The sequence below is a fragment of the Octopus bimaculoides genome, chromosome 5 (genome assembly GCF_001194135.2).
Source record: "Octopus bimaculoides isolate UCB-OBI-ISO-001 chromosome 5, ASM119413v2, whole genome shotgun sequence".
NCBI classification, from domain to species: domain Eukaryota; kingdom Metazoa; phylum Mollusca; class Cephalopoda; order Octopoda; family Octopodidae; genus Octopus; species Octopus bimaculoides.
In genome coordinates this window covers 54,833,573-54,855,102 of record NC_068985.1, presented here as the reverse complement: position 1 = coordinate 54,855,102, position 21,530 = coordinate 54,833,573, and the positions used below count along the sequence as shown (strand labels likewise).

General features: G+C 36.4%; 1 protein-coding gene across 2 annotated transcripts in view; it reads right to left on the bottom strand.

Annotated features, from left to right (window-relative positions):
• Positions 1 to 120: 120 nt before the first annotated feature.
• Positions 121 to 21,530, bottom strand: part of LOC106878881 (hormone-sensitive lipase) — a 75,443-nt gene continuing 54,033 nt past the window's right edge. For both annotated transcript variants that reach the window (XM_014928225.2, XM_014928226.2), the window contains 6 exons: positions 9,743 to 9,931; positions 8,173 to 8,295; positions 6,415 to 6,559; positions 4,021 to 4,239; positions 2,107 to 2,684; positions 121 to 398 (listed from right to left, as the gene is read on the bottom strand). In XM_014928225.2, coding sequence (XP_014783711.1) covers positions 201 to 398; positions 2,107 to 2,684; positions 4,021 to 4,239; positions 6,415 to 6,559; positions 8,173 to 8,295; positions 9,743 to 9,931 — 1,452 coding nt within the window. In that variant the 3' untranslated portion in view covers positions 121 to 200. The remainder of the gene's footprint in view (positions 399 to 2,106; positions 2,685 to 4,020; positions 4,240 to 6,414; positions 6,560 to 8,172; positions 8,296 to 9,742; positions 9,932 to 21,530) is intronic.

Sequence of the window (21,530 nt, the reverse complement as noted above, 5' to 3'; positions counted from 1 at the left end):
ATAATTGTTTCATACAAAATAACCGGTTTCGTAAAGACAGAGACTGTAGAATTATCAGACAGAGACTGTACACAACATCTGCCATTGCCCAGCCCAACCCAACCCCAGCCTCTGTGTGTATTTCCATGCCCACACCTCATCCATTATAAGTTGATTTTTTTTTTTTTTACAGTATTAACAAACAAGCCAATCAAAACAGATTAGATGAGATTAAACAATTTGCGCAACTTTTCAACACACACATTTGAACCCTGTCGTGCGTCTTTACTGACAAGGACAAAATTGAGGAATCCATGAGGGAGATCGTCCAGAACCGTGAAGTCAGCAGTTTTACCAAGTTGTCTCAGTCTCTTGCACAACATCACAGAATCATCAAGCAGGGGATCAAGGTGACATGTCTGCAGATAAAGAAACAAAAACAACACTGTAGAGATAAGCTGAAAATGTTCACACTCACACACATACCTCTGTGTGTGTGTGTAATGTAAGTATGTATACAGAGAATATATGCACTGTGAAGAATGACGAGTAACCAAATTTCAGACTCAGCACAAGAAAGCAACAAAAGCAATTAGCATTCTAGAGATAAACAACAATGAAATGTTCACACACACACATATGTCTATAACATATGTGCATATATAGAGAATCTGTGTTGTGAAGTGCAACACATAACCAAAATTCAGGCTTAACAGTGTGTCCCTCACTCCACTCCTGTATATGATATGGAACATCACCTAAGGACAGGCTAGTGGAATATGAGCCACGTCATAGTATTAATAAAATACAGAAAAAAGTATGGTATTCAATGCTTTATAGAACTTGAATGTGTTTTACCAAATTGCCATCACAATTACATAATAGCTGCTGAATATCCCTAATATGAGACAGGGACAGACATATTCTAAAAAAATAATATTGGTTTGTTATAAAAAATACAAACCAAAACTCAACACATAGATATATCACATGCAAAATAAATTTTTAAATCTATCAGAACTTAACTGCTGTATAAACAATCCTTTCTATTATGACCTGAAATTTTGGAGGAGGGCATAAGTTGATTGCATTGACCCCAATGATCAACTGGTACTTATACTATCAACCCTGAAAGGATGAAAGGCAAAGCCAACCTTGACAGCATTTGAATTCAACATAAAGACAGATGAAATACCACTAAACATTTTGCCCGGCATGCTAAAACCTGGCATGGACAATTTTATCAGTTAAAACAGTATTCCCATGATCCTTTGCAAGCTACAGCAAAGCATGAGAGCAAGTTCACTTTGTTCTGATGATGAGACCAAGGAAGTCTTGAAATGTTAACAGATTTAGGAAAAGTATTGTACTAGACTAAATAACTAATCAGGAAACTTGGGAAAAAATCTAATGAAAAAAAAAGATTAAAATATAGTTGTGTCTTTAATGTATAATGTCTGAAAGAAAAGCAGTTCCTTTTAAATATATATATATATATATATATATATATAATTTCATTTAGCCATAGAAATATTAATAACCAGTTGGTTAAACGTCATCATACTTATACTTTACAGTAAACCATCAGACCAGTATAGAGTGTAAAATCATTTAACGAATGGCTCCGAGGAAGCTATAGGATGTCACATTGGCACTCAGCTCAGGGTACACACTTATTTATAGCATACACTTAGTGATTATATAACTCTTTTTATTTTGTCACTCATTTATTGAGAAAGACATATAGTTAGCTTGTTGATAGGATCAGCCAAAAAAAAAAAAAACACTCCATTCCACAAGAGAGAAATATCATTTAGTCAATACAGGAGTTATAAACGAGCTACTTAAAGTTTCATGGTTAGATCAGATGGGCTTGTATAGTGTACTGATCATGCACAGTGTGCTATACAAGCCCAGCTGATTACTGCACAAAGTAGAAACTTGAAGTAGCTCATGTATGCCTCTTATATTAAATATATGTGTATGCATATATATATATATATATATACTCATGTATATATATATATATATGCATGTGTGTGTGTGTGTGTGTGTATATATATATATATATATATATCTATATATAAAGAGAAAAACACTTTTATAAAAAGTTTTGCTTGTACTTACCACTAAGCTGACCTCAGGGAACATTTGGAGCTGTTTGTCAGTGGCATATATAGGGGAGACTAAAGGATTTTGGATGAGAGTCAGTTTGAGGAACCGTTCCATGGCTGATTGTACATTAGAAGAATCAAAGGAAGAATGATGTGGGGGTCGAAGATGAACATTTTCAGTTTTGTTGAATACTGGAGTAGAAAGGCTGCGGGGTAGCTGACCATCAGGATGAGGCACATGACCAGGAGATGAAGCAGATGAAAGAGGTAAGTCAGCCCCGGGAATATAGTAAGAATCATGAGGTAAATACTGTTTAGGGAGATGTGAATTTGTCTTTTGATCATCACCACCACCACCACCACCACCATCATCATCATCATCATCATCATCACTGTCATCAGGAGAAAAGAATTCAGTCAAATCTGAAGATAAAGATTCAGAAGTTTCACAATCGTAACTGTTAACCTCTTTGATTTTTCTAGAATTGTCCAAAGAATCATCATCTTTCTCTGTTGAAGGAGTTTCACAGTCTTCTTCCAGAACTGGTTGGTTGCAATAGTCACTAGAGACAGTACTTGTTCCAATGTAGGCTGAAAAATATTAAGATTTTTATTAATGATAGTGTTGTTACTAAAGAACATTCATGCAGCACTATATCTATAGCCTTAGTTTGTATGGCCTTTGCAATATACAACAGACAGTTAGCTCTTCAGAACACACTGTTCTAAAGTTTTAGGTCTATGGAACAGTTTTGTTATCATCTTAGCTCTATAGGACATAGTTTCTATACCCATAGCTCTATGGAGCAGTGTTCTGCAGCCTTAGTGCTCTGATGCAATTTCTCTAACCTTAGGCCTATGAAACACAGTGATTTTATAGTCTATGGGACACAGTATTGTACAGGCTTAGCCCTATAGGACTATGTAATTCTACAAGACAGTTCTATGTAATTCTACAAGACAGTTCTATGTAATTCTACAAGACAGTTCTTTGTAATTCTACAAGACAGTTCTATGTAATTCTACAAGACAGTTCTATGTAATTCTACAAGACAGTTCTATGTAATTCTACAAGACAGTTCTATGTAATTCTACAAGACAGTTTTTCTACAGCCTTAGCTCTTCTGAGTAAGTTTTTCTGTAGCCTGAACTCTATGGGACATGAATTTTATTGCATTAGCTCTAAGAGACATAGTTTTCTATAGGCTTACCTCTACAGAACAGTGTTCTATGACTCCAGTTCTATAGGACACATTGTCTCTATAACCTTAGCTCTATGGATCAAGATCTCCTACAGCTTTAGCCCAATAAGGCTCAGCACAAAGCGATACATGTTCTTAAGTTTTGGCTCTATGGAATACACTGTTTTATAGTCTGAACTCTATGGGTTACAGTTTCTATCACCTTAGTTGTTTGGATCAAAGTTTTATAGCCGTTGCTCTACAGGTCACAGTGTTTCTATGGGGCACAATGTTTTGACAGGTTTCACTCTTCAGGCTATTATGGCCTCAGTTCTACAGGACACAGTGTTTCTATATCCCTAGCTTTATGGGACACATTTATTATAGGCTTCTTTCAGCTTCTGTCAACCTAATCTTTTCACAAGACTTTGATCAACCTGGGGCTATAGTAGAAAACACTTCTACCACAATCCTACTGCTTTCAGTGCTAGTGTGTGGCACCAAAATATCAACACAGTAGGACTGAACCTGAAACCATGTGTTTCAGAAGCAAATTATTTAACCGTGTTGCCACACCTCCACCTATACATATAGATACACACACTCACACATACACTCACTCTCACACACACACACAAATAAGGACTGCTTTATATTTTCCTTAATCTGTTAAGGCTTACCAGTTATAGAAAGATGTTTAAACTAAGGAAATACGAATCTATTAAGTATTTCAAAGTATTTCTTACCATCTAAACATTTGAGCATGACACCAACAGGTAGCAATGGATCCATAACACTAAGTAGACGAGATGGGGATGGAACTATACTGATTAGTGCTGATGTGTATACAGTTAGGATTCCATCTGGGATACGAATATTAGAGTCAATGGCACGCAGTGTCACCGCCAAAACCAGATTTCCACCAGCACTGTCACCAGTAAAGCAGATTCTCTCTCCAGTCCAACCTAGGAAAATAAATAACACAATAGTAAAATATATATACATATATGCATATGTGTTTACAAACATGAGAAAATGGCCTGAGTATGGTTGTTTCCACCAAACTTATCCAATGTCAACTTCTTAGATGCCATCCTAGACCTCTGGACAGGTAAATATTATCCCTACAGAAAATGTAATAATGAAACTGCTTACATCTATAGAAACTCAAATCAGTCACCATCAGCTGTAATTAGAAACCTAGTCACAAGCATCAGCAGAAAGACCTTCAACAAGGCACTAGTAAGAAGTGGCTTTACTCATAAATTAAGGTCCTTACCCCAGTGAGTTAAAAAGAGAAAGGTGATCTGGTTCAATCCTCCATGCACTTTTGATGCATCCACTAACCTAGAAATTTCCCTTTCCTAATGAAACAACATTTCCCAAGCATACATAAGTATCATGAATTCTGTAATGCTCATAACATTAATGTTAGCTATGTGTAGATACATACACACACACACACAGAGTCCATCCTATACCTTACCCTGAAACTTCTGAAATCCCACCAACTACTCATCAGGAGAAATGTGCCTCTCAAAGGCTGTGTGCTATATACAAGCTATCTTTACAGTATCCAATGATATTACAAGGTACTTGACATGTATAACAGCCAATGATTTACACAATATATGCACTCCTTCTAGTGTAGAGATAAGGAAACTTAACCTCCCTGTCCTAGCTCAACTGGAAACTCCTCGATCAAGGAACCAACTTTCCAAACATCATATGGAGCATCATTGACAGTACCTTTCTTGTCTCCCCAAGAGCTTGTGACTGCCAAACTCTATATTCATGAGAAACTGTATATACTACTTTACATTTATGAATTTGTGTTGCAAGATTCTTGATGTGAAGTTGTGTGTTGAAACAGACATTGTTGTATTTCAGGATGGTCATTTATTTTTTCCCACCAAACAAACACACACATTATATATTCGTTCTTCACTTGTTTATTACTGTTCTTAGTCCAACTCATGTCCATTGTCTGGAAATCTTATGCTACAATATCCATCAACAGGAACACTGATCAAACCTGTTGTTGTCACTACATATACATCTTGTTAATGAACTTCAAACTATTGGTCATTGATATTCTGTAAAGACCACCTTAGTGCTAGCTGGCTCATGCACAATTAAAGAGTAAACAGTCTCCACTTGTTCATAGTGAAATTATTTTCCATTTTTATTCTTTCTACATTTCTGCTTAGCTCTGCACCCATTAACATATCAAAGTTGTTGTGTGCTGTATTTCTAGATGGGTACTGGTGCGCCACAATGAATGATGATAATGTTCCATCATCATGGCCCAGCAGTATCCAGCTACAATTATACCATATTCAACCATATACTGTTTTCTCTCTCTCTGTCTCTCATTCATATATATATATATATATATATATATATATATATATCAAATAAAGATTTATAAACTGTGCAGTACATATATATATATATACATATATTATATACCATACACAGCTACACTTGACACTTAAACCGATATGTATCCTGACACTGCCAGACCACTTACATTGCTACATTTCTCTCATCATTATTACTATCTGTCATCACTAACTTCTCAATTCCTACAGGTCATCAACTACCAAAGCATAAGCATAAATTCTCTCTCTCTGTATTAGCATGAATATAATTATCTGGGATTGTAGTGTTAAAAGCCATCTTCAAATTTGCATCTGAAGAAATAGTAGCTCAAATGCACCTCTAAAATTTTGCATAATGTGGAGCCGAGTCTTTAACCTTTTAACTATGAAATAAATGTCATGCTTATTCCAGTAATGATGTTAAATATCTACCAAAAAAATAGAATCCGTATTTTCTGGAAAGTCACTTTGCCTCGATAAACTTGACATATTTGAACAAAAAATAATTTCAAACATGATATTCCTCAACAAAAGATACATTGGTATATAAAACTGTTTTCCATGGTGAATTTCCAGTGGATCTCTCTGGTTTCTACAGTAAAAGGGTTAATGTAATGTAAATAAGACCAGTCTTAAACGTGAAGTAAATAACTTATCAGTAGATGTAAAGTAAATCCAGCATGAGTTTTCAATGTAATGAATAATTTTTAAAACTAAAAACTTTAATTGTAGCAAAATTTCTATTTTTATACATACCAACTTGTTCAGGATTTTTCAAAACCCAAGCATAAAGATAAAAACATTCTTCTAAAGCTCGTGGAAATGGGTTTTCTGGTGCCAGAGAATAATCTACAGACACAATTGGCACTTTGAGGTCATGAGCCCATTGACGGAGGTAAACCTAGAAAGATCAGTAAGAATAAATTAACAATGACAATATTGATAACGAAAGGGAGGATAAAGGACATTGGGCCAGTGCACAACATACTTGAGGTTTTAATCTTCTAATGTGCAGTAATATATCTTTTTTCGTTATTGCCCACAAGGGGCTAAACATAGAGGGGACAAACAAGGACAGAAAAACGGATTAAGTCGATCAAATCGACCCCAGTGCGTAACTGGTACTTAATTTATCGACCCCGAAAGGATAAAAGGCAAAGTCGACCTCGGCGGAATTTGAACTCAGAACGTAACGGCAGACGAAATACTGCTAAGCATTTCGCCCGGCATGCTAATGTTTCTGTCAGCTCGCTGCCTTTTAATGTGCAGTAATATATCTGACTCACATATAAAAGAAAGGTACATGTTCTAAAAAAGAAATAAGCAAGTAAAATCCAAATACATAAGCAAAGGGTTAATGTAATGTAAATAAGACCAGTCTTAAACATGAAGTAAATAACTTATCAGTAGATGTAAAGTAAATCCAGCATTAGTTTTCAATGTACATTAGAAAATGTACATTAGAAAAATAATAGAAATAGGACAACTCCTTGAACTTAAAATAAAATAACCAATAGATGACATAATATGAACCAACAAAAGCACCACAACACACACATACTAAACACATAAACCTGCATTAAAAAGAAAACACAAGAGAAATGACCACACACATTTAACCCTTTTCTTACCATGTTTTTGTTGGTTTACATTTTCTTTGTTTCAATTGATTTTGAAAATAATGAAGAGTTTAGTGAAGTAACCCTATCATTATGAAACTAGTGTCTAGAACAGAAAGTAACATAAAATTTTGATGGAGGATTTTAATTTAGATTACTTTAAAGCAGGAAAGCAATGATGCTCTATATTATAATGTTGGGAAAGTTGTTTCCTTGGTCCTGCAGTCTACCGATGAGCCAGGTCAAGGAAGTTAAATCTTCCCTGTCTCTAGACAGACTGCATGTGTTGCATAAATCTTATCTTGAAAACATTGGCTGTTACACCTGTGAAGTGTCACTGGATAGAGTAAAGATAGCTCTATAGCCAACAGCCTTTGAGAGATGTGTTTCTCCTGGTGAGCAGTTTGGTAGGATTTCGGCAATTACAAAGTAAGGTATGGAATCTCTCTCTCTCTCCCTCTCTTTGTATGCATGAGAGAGCGAGTCCATAGCTAACCTTAATGTTATGGGCATTACAGGATTTGTGATATCTTTGTGTTGGGAAATACTGCTTAACTAAGGAATTTATCTATTTAATATTTACTTATTTATTTAAAAGCAAGGGTAAACTCAAAAGATAGTTTGGTTTCAAAAGGTTTAAAGAGTACTCCAAACACAAAGAAAATATTTACAGACAAACGACAAAAACAAACAAATAAACATGACTAAACAAAAACACAAAGAAAAAAACTAAAACCCAAAATGATGAAAACAACAGAAATCTCCATGGAAACAAAAAAGGCAGCCACATCGTTTCAACATTCACATTTAACAAAGGGTTAACAGTGAGAAGGACCTCACAGAAACAATACAGAAAATGGAAGAGCACATAGAGTCAGTCAAAAAAAAATCTTACCTCATGGGACTTTGAAGACTGAGCAACAAACCCTCCACCATGAATATGGAAGAGTAGGTTAGGTGATGGTGGCTGTGCTTTGCTTGGTAGACGGATAATTAGGTGGTCTTTTAAAAGTTTTTCCTGTAAAATTAAACAATGCAAAAATTCTCAATGTTTAAGATCTTTATGTGAAATATATTTACGAAATAAATTGGAGAGAGACAGGTGGAGGAGGAGGAAATGACAAAGTAGTTATGAGAAGAGTTCAACAAATGAGTAATTTGTTTTATTTAAAGGTAATAAATGTTAGTATTGATTTCATCATTTTATATAAACACCAAGAAATTTGATAAAGGGACAAGCAAAAGCGTTTTGCTCTAGAGAAAATGCATGGCTACCTCATATTATATAAGGGTGGGTATGTGTGTGTGTGTGTGTGGACAGTAGTGATGGGGTGCTAGAGCAAACGTTCAAAGAACACAAGAGATTACAGACAGTGGTTCAAATGGGGATACAGGGGATAGTTTTACAAGAATATGAGGAGAGAGTAACAGACATTAGAGATAGGGGGTAGAAGTGGTTATAAAGACCCCCTATGGTCATGAATGACCATGGGATTGCACCTAGAAAGTTATGTTCCAAGGCACAAGTCTGGGCAACGTTTTATGGAAGACCAGCAGTTGCCTATGCATACCAGCCTCCCTTCTCCATGCCACTGATGTTATCTAAGGGAAAGGTAAAGGGGCCGATACAGTTTGGCACCAGTGATATCGCTACTCATTTCTACAGCTGAATGAACTAGAGCAATGTGAAATAAAGTGCCTTGCTCAAGAACACAACACACAGCCCAATCTGGGAATCGAACTCACTACCTCATGATTGTGAACCTGGCACTCAAATCACTGAGCCATGCAGATTCACAGAAGTGGTTATAGTGAGTGATGAACAAGAGTGGAGGTGCAGCTTAATGTGAAATATCAGTATGGGAAGTAAAAGGGGAGAGATAGTGGTGGAGACTTTACATATTGTTAGTTAGAGTTTCATGTAACCAATCATCAGAGACAGTCATGAGTATTTAGAATACTACAGTTTACAAATATCTATAAATGGGTGCAGGGAAAATTATTTAGCAACTCAATGAATATACGTTTAAAGCTGATAGGACAGGGCATTATAAGTATTCAAAATAACAGGAATCAATTGAATGAAAACACAACTGACCATAATAACAAGTGAGCTGAAACTAAATTAAAAACTGAATATAAATCATCTATATATGTAAAAAGAGGGAAAATACAATGGTGGCACTAAGTTCAACTAACACGCAGTAAAATACACACACGCACATACACATACATATGTATGATAGGCTTCTTTCAGTTTTTGTCCAAATCCACCCATAAGGCTTAGGTCAGCCTGAGGCTATAGAGGAAGACACTTGCCCTAGTTACCACGCAGTGAAACTGAATCCAAAACCTTGTAGTTGAGAAACAAAGTTCTTAGCCACACACATATATTTGTACCTGTTATAAAATCTTTTTGAAGAAAGATTCTTTTATCTAAATTTGGTAATAATGATGATACTTACCTGTCCTTGAAGGAGATGAAATGACAACAAACGGAACTGAAGATTAGTTAAGCCACTGTAGATTGATGGTGCTTCAATACATAGAGTTTCCTTTCCCTTGGAATCAGTCTTTGGCAACTCTATAGGAACTGGTTCTATTTTAAGAACGGAGTTTACTTGAAGTATGAAGCCTGACAGCAGTGACATCCGCTGAAAAATTAAAGATGGTAAATATTTGAAAACAGTAATATACAGTACAATTCTGAAAACCAAGTTGAATTGTTTCAACAAATTGCTAATAAAAGGTCTAATGACCCTCTACTTACTGTCTTGTAGCAGAGTTAGGGGAGCTATTTCTATCAATAATGGTTTCAAATTTTAGCACAAGGCCAGCAACTAAAGCAGGTCTTTAGAGTATTTTCATAAAGCATTGGGTGAACTTGGTGACTGACACAAGAGCTAAACTGACCATAGAAGAAGGCCCTAAGTAATCGGGCGTCTTCCCTGCATGCCACATGGCCAACCCACTTCAGTTGTGCTTTGATAAGGAAACTTTCTATGTCTAGTATGTCACAGCTTACAAGAACCCCTGTCAAGTAAATCAATACCAGTATATTACTAGTACTAATTTTATTGATGTCAGAGAGCCTGAAGACAAAGGCAATGTGTAATGTAGCAGATTTAGAAGTATATGAAAGTATCAGCCATGTAGAGTATAAATGTAGGATGGTGGCAGGAAAAGAATACAAGGTAAAATACTGTTGGGTTGAAGGAAATGATACACTGAGAGATTAGGAAGAAATTTGGACTTAAATGATAAATGACATGAAGATCATCATCACCATCAGAATCATTTGGTGTCATTTTCCATGCTGGTATAGTTTGACAGAATCCAGCAAGTCACAGGGCAGCATTAAGTTCCAATCAGCTTTGACATGGTTGCTACAACTGGATGCTTTTCCTGACCCTAACTACTTTACAATGTGTACTGGACATGTCTTCACAACAGCAGCACTAGTGAGGACACCAAGTAACTAGCAGGACAGGAAAAGAACGGGAAAAGGAAAAAGACTCCTTGACTAAGAGGAGAGAACATTTGAGAAGGGAGAACAGTGGCTTTATGCCAGGTGTTCATGGTTAGAGTATGACAGGGAAACAAGCCTGGGTGTCTGGCTATAGAAAAGCTACATCACAACCTTGCATTAAGTAAGGGTTGGTGTATGTAGCTGGGATGAAAATAAGATGGCAGTGATAGAGGGCCAGAGCAAAGGTTCAAGGAGCAAGAGAGAAAACAGACAGTGGATCAGGTAGGAGAAGGAGAGGGTGGAAGTTTATAAGAATGTGAGGAGAGAGTAACACTTTCCGAGAAACTACTATTGGATATGATTGCTGTAAGATGTTATGGTACTTTTGTGTGTTAGACAACCATGTATTTCATGGTTTCATCATCATCATCATCATTTAGCATCCATTGTCCATGCTGGCATGGGTTGGACAGTCTGACCACGACTGGTAAGCAGAGGGGCTACACCAGACTCCAGTCTGATTTGGCATGGTTTCTACAGTTGGATGCCCTTCCTAACACCAACCACTTCAAGAATGTAATGGGTGCATATATGAGTGCATATGGGTGCCAGTTGCGTGACACCAGTATCTACCATGACTATGATTCCACTTGGCTTGACATTTCACTTGTCTTGGTCATTTGTCATTGCCTCCATGAGGCCCAACACTCAAAAGATGTTTTTTATGTGCCACCAGCACAGGTGCCAGTTACATGACATCGGTAAATATCATTATTATTGTAGGGTAGTGGGGCAGTGGATTGACAGAATCATTAAAGTACTATATAAAATACTTTGTGGTTTTTGTTCCAGCTCATTATATTCTGAGTTCAAATCTTGCTGAGATCAGCTTTGCTTTTGGTGTTGATGAAATAAAGTGCCAGTCATGTACTGGGATTAACAATATTGACTCAGACCCACCTTCAAGTTTCAGATCATGTACCTCTGCTAGAAACAAGTATTATTATTGCAGTGTAAAGGCAGCAAACCAGCCAATTCATCAGAGCATCAGACAAAATACTTTGCAGATTTGGTTCTTCACATTCTGAGTTCAAATCTTGCTGAAGTCAACTTTGAATTTCATCCCTCCAGATTAGTACTGGGGTCAATGGTATCAACTAACCCCCAGTCCTCATAACTGCTACTCTTGTGCCTAAGTCAGAAACCATTATTGTAAGATCCTACATCCTAGATATTACTTTACCATATATGGCAGTAGAGTTTAAAAAGGAACAAGAATTGAAAACAAGATTTTGGAGAATCTGATCCCAGAGAACAAGGGAAATCGTGGGAGAGACAGGAGTGGAAGTAACCCATAATGTCATAGAATTACTTGGAACAATGCCAAAATATCTGTTCTACAGACCGATAAATATTGATATTGAGACCAAAATAGAAGAGTTAAAGAAAACAGCTGTACTGGGGCACCATCTTGAAGGGTTTAGGTAAACAAATTTTCCCCAGTACTTATTTTTAAGCCTGATACTTATCTATCATTCTCTTTTTGCTGATCTGGTAAGTTAGAGGGGCATTAACAAATCACTATCAGTTGTCAAATAGTGGTGAGAACAAAAGTAAACACACACACACACACACACACACACACACACACACACACACACACACACACACACACACACACACACACACACACACACACACACACACACACACACACACACACACACACACACACACACACACACACATGCACACACACATACACGTGGGTTAAGTCAATCACATTGACCCCTGTGCTCAACTAATACTTATTTTATTGACCCCAAAAGGATGAAAAGAAAAGCCAACCTCAGCAGAATTTGAACTCAGAATGTAAATAATGGACAAAATACTACTAAGCATTTCACCCAGCATGCTTACAGTTCTACCAGCTTGCCACCTTCATCATACAAAACAGGTATTGGTGCTATAAGCAGGTGAAAGACTAAATTAATAAAGACAGAAATTAAAAGTCAAGAACCCACAATGAAGCACTCTTGTAATTGTTTAGCCCCAGGTCATTCCCAATCAAGAAGCCTATGATCAAAGATATTCCAGCTCTGACCAAACTACATCATCTAATATATCCTTCCCTTTTTTAAAGATGGTAAGGTGTGATTTGAGGGAATTTTGGCTGCCATATGTACTGTATATAGACTCCTTCATCTTGCATGAATTCTAGTTTCATGTTTGGTATAAAGCCACTGTCTTAGTTTCATTCATTTGTGAGGCACTTATGTATTAACAGTTTCAAATGATGATATGAGAAATTTTATTAAAGACAAAGTGAACACAGAACAGGGGTTTGCTGAAAAAGAATCTTAAAAAGAGACAAAAGGCAGATAATACAAAGCATATCTAAGTCTGTTGCATAGCCATGAAATATGGGCAATTCATCTAGATATAAAATTGAATAAAAATAAAGGATCCTGGTCAGCTGGAATGTAATAATACTTTACGGGAAGTTTTGAGAAAAAATCAGATGAGGACACAAATCTGGACATCAACTGTACTAACTAATGTGTGTGTGTGTGTGTACGTACATTAACTTATTATGCGTTCTTAATCTTTCTTTCATATTTTGTTTTGATCATTATTATCATTACTCCATTCTATTTCCTTTGTTCTTTTTCGTTTTGTTTTGTTCGTTTTACTTCAACAGTATGATTGTTCTTCAACTTGTAATAACAAGCACAATGTTTTTCTTCATCTTACACATTTATTCAGATTTCAAATGCCAAGGAAATGATACTTATTTTCAAATATTTATTTCTTAAATATTTTGTGGATATCTACTATGGAAACATATGTACAAGGGTTATCTAAATAAATCCTTTTAATATAATAGAATATCTTTATATATATATATATATATATATATTAATAGTAATGGTAAGACAAAAAAGAATGAATGAGACCTCGATATTATGTAAATAGAGGAATTTATCTGTAATATAATATGTGACAATTATTCAGTTGCCATAATAAGACTCCAAGTTTCGGATGTCAGTGTGGAAACCTGCTCTGGCATCTCGTCAGTTATTGAGGCAATCAAAAAATGCTATGAAAATGACCATTAAACAAAGGGAAATTACTATGTAATTGACTATTATTAAGACAAAAGAGCTATTAGAATGACTGTTAAATAAAGGGAAATAACCCAAAGGGGAGAAAGTAAAAAGTAAAGAAGTAAAAAAGCTCATAGTAATCGCGTATACGCACATGAACATACATACACATGCACGCACGTACACCCATGCACATGTGCCTATATGCATATGCTCACTCACACTCGCAGAGGCCTTTATAACTATCAAGGACCATAAAAAGAACTTCCTATCTAATCCTAAATGTAGGAATATTAACCCAGCTAAATCAGAAATTGGTATTATTAGTAAAGAAATTTTAGGAAAAATCAATGCGAAAGTCAGGAATGCTACTAGGTTAGTACAATGGACCAACAGTATAGAAGTCGTTGACTTGTTTAAAGCCATTAGGAACAAGAATAAAGTGAGATTTACGCAATTCGATATTGTCGATTTCTGTGCCTCTATCTCTAGGGAACTGCTAGATAAAGCCCTCACCTTCGCAAGCGAATTTATAGAAATTAGTACACAAGATAAGGACATAATCTTCCATGCTAGAAAGACTTTACTCCTCAGTGAGAACGCAGAGTGGGTCAAGACTACTGATACAGAGGGTGTTTTCAATGTGGGCCTTACAGAGGGGAATTTTAAGGCCAGGTTCAACAATCACACCTTCAACTTCAGGCACTGGGATAAAAGGAAAATGACCAAATTATCCAGTCATATATGGTCCTTAAAAGATAAAGGTGTCAGTTACAACATCCATTGGAAGATCTTAGCCAAGTGTAAACCTTACACCAACAGCAGTGGAAAGTGCAGTCTTTGTGATATTGAAAGATGGCTCATCTGGAAAAGCAGCTTAGACCCAGCTACATGTCTAAATTCAAGAACTGAACATTTTGGATCATGTCCACATATGGTTAAATACTTGTTACGTTTTTGGTCCCCCCTCCCACCAAGATCACAGATAGAACCTGCTTTTTATATTGTGTTCACGTAGAAGCATTTTCTCTCACTATACTTTTTACATATATTTTTTATATATTTTTTACATATTTATACTCTTTACTCTTTTACTTGTCTTAGTCATTTGACTGCAGCCATGCAGGAGCACCGCCTTTAATCGAACAAATCGACCCCAGAACTTATTCTTTGTAAGCCTAGTACTTATTCTATCGGTCTCTTTTTGCCGAACCGCTAAGTTACAGGGACGTAAACACACCAGTATCAGTTGTGATGTTTGGGGGGACAAACACAGACACAAACATATACACACACATACATATATATGTATACATATATATGACGGGCTTCTTTCAGTTTCCATCTACCAAATCCACTCACAAGGCTTTGGTCAGCCCGAGGCTATAGTAGAAGACACTTGCCCAAGGTGCCATGCAGTGGGACTGAACCTGGAACCATGTGGTTGGTAAGCAAGCTACTTACTACACAGCCACTCCTGTGGCTATAGATATATCTTTTATATTTTTATGGCTTCATATATTTTTACACATTTTTTTCTGTATTTTACCTTTCACCCTGTATTTTTCTTGTGCATGTGCGTATAAAGACGTGTATATGAACCTTTTTGTGTGCGTGCGTGTGTGTGTGTGCGCGTGTGGGTATGTATATATATATGTACATGTATATGTACACGTGTATGGTTGCTTATATATGTGGGTGTACACGCGAGTGTTTCACGTGAGTGTGATTGAGCTTATGCATATATAGCATGTACGTATTTCAGATGTGTATTTGAATATAATTGTGCGCATTTGGGTATGTGCACGTGTATGTGTGTGTGTGTGTGTGTGTGCGCACGTGTGTGGATATGCATATGTGTACATTGTGTGTGTGTGTGTGCGTATGTATATATATGTACATGTGTATGGTTGCATATATATGTGGATGTACATTGATTTCACGTGAGTGTGAGTGAGTAGATGCATATATAGCATGTATGTATTTTTAGAGGTGTATTTGAATATAATTGTGTGCGTATGGGTGTGTGTGGATATGTATACGTGTACATGCATGGTTGCATATATATGTGCATATATTGGCATATGTGCGGGTGCGCATGTATGTGTTTCACACAAGTGTGAGTGAGCATATGCATATTGGCACATGTACGTGGGTGTGCATGCGTGCATGTATGTACATGTACCCATACGCGATTGCTATGAGTTTTTTTACTTCTTTACTTTTTACTTTCTCCCCTTTGGTTTTTTCCCCTTATTTAACGGTCATTCTAATAGCTCTTTTGTCTTAATAACAGTCAATTACATAGTAATTTCCCTTTGTTTAACAGTCATTTTCATAGCATTTTTTTGATTGCCTTGATAACTGACAAGATGCCGGAACAGGTTTCCACACTGACATCCGAAACTTGGAGTTTTATTATGGCAACCGAATAATTGTCACATATTATATTACAGATAAATATATATATAAAATCTAGATTCAAAATTGAATGTGGCACTTAAGTTTAGGCACCAGAATATAGTATGGTATTATCCAAACAATTCCAAAAACAAGGTGATCAAAAATCAAAAAAAGCAACACGGATTTTAAAGGTTATTGCAGTACGCACGTTTCATGCCACTCCATTTATTTAAGTAATGCGAGCATTACATTAAATGTAAAATGCAGAGCAATCTTCAGCTGCACAAAGATATAGAAAAATTATATATACATATATATATATACACACATACATACATACATATATATACACACACATATATACACACACACACACATATACACACATGCACACATATACACACACACATATACACACACACCTATATATAAACACATATACGTGCACACATACACACATATACATTCACACATATATGCACAATGGTGCACAAAATGTTAAGAGACTACTCTTAAGATACAAAGATGATCAAAGGATCAAATTTATAGACTGGAAGGTGCACTGCATGCAGTGATTAAATTTATATAGATTGGAAAATGTGTTGCATGCAAAGAGTAAAGTGATATGTATCAGTGTTGGAAAGTTCAAAGAGAGGTAGGTGAAGGAATGAGGGATGTGTATTTCACAGAGATTGAAGGTTAGTAAAAAAACAATGTTGGTGATAAACAGATGAAATGACATCAGACTGAGATAATTATAAAGATGATGTATCACAGATCATCTCAACTATTGTTAGTTTATATATATATATATATATATATATATATATATATATATATATATATATATATATATATATATATATATATATATATATATCAAAATAAGCAACAAGGATATCCGAAGTTAATGCAGTACAGTCGTTTCATGCGACCCCATTTAACTGAGCAATGTAAACATTATATCAAATATAAAATGTAGAGCAATCTTCAGCTGCACAAAGATATAGAAATTTAATGAAATTACATTTAAACAGAAGGACATATTCTTATAATTAAATCTAAACTCTCCAAGTAGAAAGGAGGAATACAAAAAACCATTTTGACTTAGCCAGACCATACAGGTTATATATACATTATCATCATCATTAAATGTCTCCCTTTTACCATACTAGCATGAAATAAGTACCAGTTGAGAGCTGGGATCAATGTAATAGACTATCCCCAGTTCTCAACTAGTACTTGAAATGAACAGCTGAACCAGAAGGCTCTGCCAGGTTGTGTGTCTGCTCTGGCATGGTTTCTACAGTTGGATGCCCTTCCTAATGCCAACCACTTGACAGAGTATACTGGATGCTGTTTTATGTGGCACTAGCACCAGTGAGGTTGACTAGGTACCTGCAAGATAAAAGCCCTCCACTGAGCGAGGTATAGATAGGAGGAATAAGAAACTATGATAGAGAGAGGGAAGCAGGTGCCTTGCTGAAGAGGTGAATACATGGAGAGAGAGAGAGAGAAGAGAGAGAAGAGAGAGAGGAGAGAGAAGAGTGAGTGAGTGAGTACGATGGAGAGAGAAAGAGAGAGAGAAGTATGAGGTCCAAGTACAATATGAATATGAGACAGAATAGGAAATGCAGAGAGTGAAAATAGTGTGCCTGATGATTAGATATAGGGAATGAGTTGGACACAAAGGATATCATTTCAGTGTAGCGTATATATGTATATAATTACTATCATTATTATTAAACAGAAAGACAAATGGATGGATGTTGAAGTGTTATGATGATAATGATGAGTATAATGATGATGATGATGACAAATGAGCACCAAAGGTGGCATCAGATATGCTGACACAACTGGATGTGATCAAAGTGACCAACTACAAATTATACGGATTTGAGAATAACAAGACAGTAAGAGAATAAAGACCCATGCAGAAAGGACAAGATTCTGAGAAAATGAAGACATTGAAAAACAGAGGTTAATGAAAAAAAAAAAACAATTACTTGATAGCATAACAACTTTAACAAAGTAATTAAAATAACAAACAGATCAACAACAACCATTCAACACTGATGAAAACTTTGTTTCATTAACTATTATTTATACCACACACACACACAGACATTTTTGGCAATGGGAGAGTATAGATGATTATATTTACTCCAGTATATGATGAGGTTTAAATGCAAAAGGCTGAGATTTACATCTCCTTTAACCACAGTAGTTTGTCCCATAAATTATCAAATTTATCATCTACCAACCTAATAATAATAACAACAAGAATAATAATCCTTTCTATTATAGGCACAAGGCCTGAGATTTGAGGGGAAGGGGATAATCTATTATATCAACCCCAGCATTCAACTGGTACTTATTTTATCGACCCTGAAAGGATAAAAGGCAAAGTCAACCCAGACGACATTTGAACTCAGAATGTATAAACTGAAGGAATGCTGCTAAGCATTTTTTCCAGTGCATTAACGATTCAACCAGCTTGCCACTCCCCCCTCTTCCGCCACCACTGACAACGACAGAGACTTTAGAAATACCCTACAATCTTGGTAAATTGCAAAAATTGGCTTTACTTGGAACTGCACATATACTATCTGAGGTCCTTATTGTGACTTGACAGACAGTACAAATCCACAGTATACAGAACACCTTCAATCTTGGATACTGTGCAATGTCTTCAATAGTAGTAATAATAATAATAATAATAACAAATGCCCTGATGCAGTACTAGGCAGTGGTTCTCACAGCTTCTGATCATAACTGATTGGAAATGTTATCATGTACATGTTTTGTCTTGGTGTAAAAGCTGGACTACAGTAAAATATTCTGCTCAATACTGCAGATCTGCTTATCAGTTGCTTGACCTTAACCTGTTGGGCATGATTAAGGCTGATGGTGTGTGCATCTCTGATCAATAGCAAGAGTAATGAGAGAGCATCATAGTCATGCGTTGAGAAGAACTCTTTGGGGTTTGATTCGTTCATCATCCTTAAAACAACCCTTATTCAGTTGCCTTTTGAGCAGGATAGGCTAGTCAACGTGTAAAAAGTTAGAACTGCCTCCTACCTTGCAAAGTCATGCATTGTTTATCTTGACAAGAGATCAACATGTCATGCACATATGGTTGTGATGCATGCGCCTGGTGCCCTTATCAGACAGGTAGTCATGACGGGTAAGTTGATTACATTGACTCCAGTACTTGACTGTTACTTTATTTTATTGAACCTGAAAGGATAACTTAACTGTAGCTGGATTTGAACACAAAACATAAAAGAACCAGAGCAAAAGCTATAAGACATTTTTCTCAGCCAACTTGGTTTCTAACATTGGCACAAGGCTTGGAATTTGGAAGAGAGGAACAGTCAATTTTATTAATCCCAATACCTGTTAGTACTGGGATGAGAGTTGAACTTGGAATGTAAAAGGTTGAAACAAATCCTGCGAGATATTTTGTCTGGTGCTCTAACGATTCTGCCAATTCACCAGAGACTGAAAGATCTGAGATCTAAACATGTGTAATACACAAGTGGAGAGAAGGTCAGTAAGAACCAGGAAATGTCAACAGAGCTTAAGGACAATAGAACACACAGAGGCACGAATATCACACACACACACACGTCTGTAGACAATAGAGATATGAATATACGCAGACAGCAAGGATACAAACACAGGCAAACACATCCATGTGTTTGTAAGAGTGCACCTGACCACAGGCAATGAAAGCTGTTCATCCAACTGATGGCATGATAATGGCTGTTGTCAACAGGCAAAGGAAATAATACGAGGAATGTAAGAATTGCATATATACAAAACAATAACAGGTGGTGTGGTGTGGGATGGGATTAAGAGGAGGAAACAGAGAAGGAAAGTGCCCCTCCAAACCCTCTCCACATACCATTGTCTTCTTTCAACCATCCCATCCTGTTTTACCTACCCCTCCTCCCTACCACTATGTTTTTTGCTTCTCTCCTTATTTTATCCAAACAAATTCACTTCTCTCTGATCCATCAATCCTCTATTTTCCTCTTTAGCTGTAACCTGTAAGGTATAAGCTTTAGATACTATCAACCATATTGTTCAGCATCCAGATGTCCTAGGCACCCTCACTACATTAGATCTATTTACATTCCTCTTGCAATGTTTTAATATTCTTATTATATTATTTTGAACTGAACACAAATGTGATTTGTAAATTTGTTTGTAAATGTGAAAATAGTAAACTTGAAGACTCCAACAGTTATATTGGTCATACATGTACAACACTCTCCTGCCAGTTTACCATGCACTTACAACAAATAGTAATTGCAATGCACTATATCATTACAACACAAAAACAAAAGTAGAAAAATAGTTGACAACACATAATTATATTATAGAAAGACATGCAAATGTTTTGTAGCCCCAACAGACAAAACAATGATTGCATTATCCTGAAACCACATCAGGAATTATAAAAGAATGTTCCAAGTTCAATTCTAACCCAAAGATATATACATATATACATAAGAGGTTAGCTGAGATAGAGGCTAAAATAAGGGACAGAAGTACCCATTATACTACCAGTATATTACCTATGTTTAACCAAGGAGATACACAAGCAAAATGGTATGATTACAACCATATTCGACTTTTCCTTTTTCTTCTCTAGGCTCTTCTGTTTTTTTTTATTTATTCTTCACTCTCATGAAGCTCCATGTTTCAGATCGGTTTTATTACCAAATATGATAAATACTTTTAGCATATCAATGGCAACAACATCAACATTGGAAGCAGCAACAGATGTTAGATGGGATGCAGTCTATTTGTATTGAATTAATAAATAATAACTGATGTAAGTCAATTGTTGTTCATCAATATTTCTCCATTTTCTGTTTTCTTTATATATATATCATCATCGTCGTTTAATGTCCGCCTTCCATACTAGCATGGGTTGGACGATTTGACTGAGGACTGGTGAAACCGGATGGCAACACCAGGCTCCAATCTAATTTGGCAGAGTTTCTACAGCTGGATGCCCTTCCTAACACCAACCACTCAGAGAGTGTAGTGGGAGCTTTTACGTGTCACCCGCACGAAGGCCAGTCAGGCAGTACTGGCAACGGCCACGCTCGAAATGGTGTCTTTTATGTGCCACCCACACAAAAGCCAGTCCAGGGGCACTGGCAACGATCTTGCTCGAAAACCCTACGAAGGCCAGTCAGGCGGCACTGGCAACGGTCACGCTCAAAATGGTGCATCTTATGTGCCACCCGCACAAGA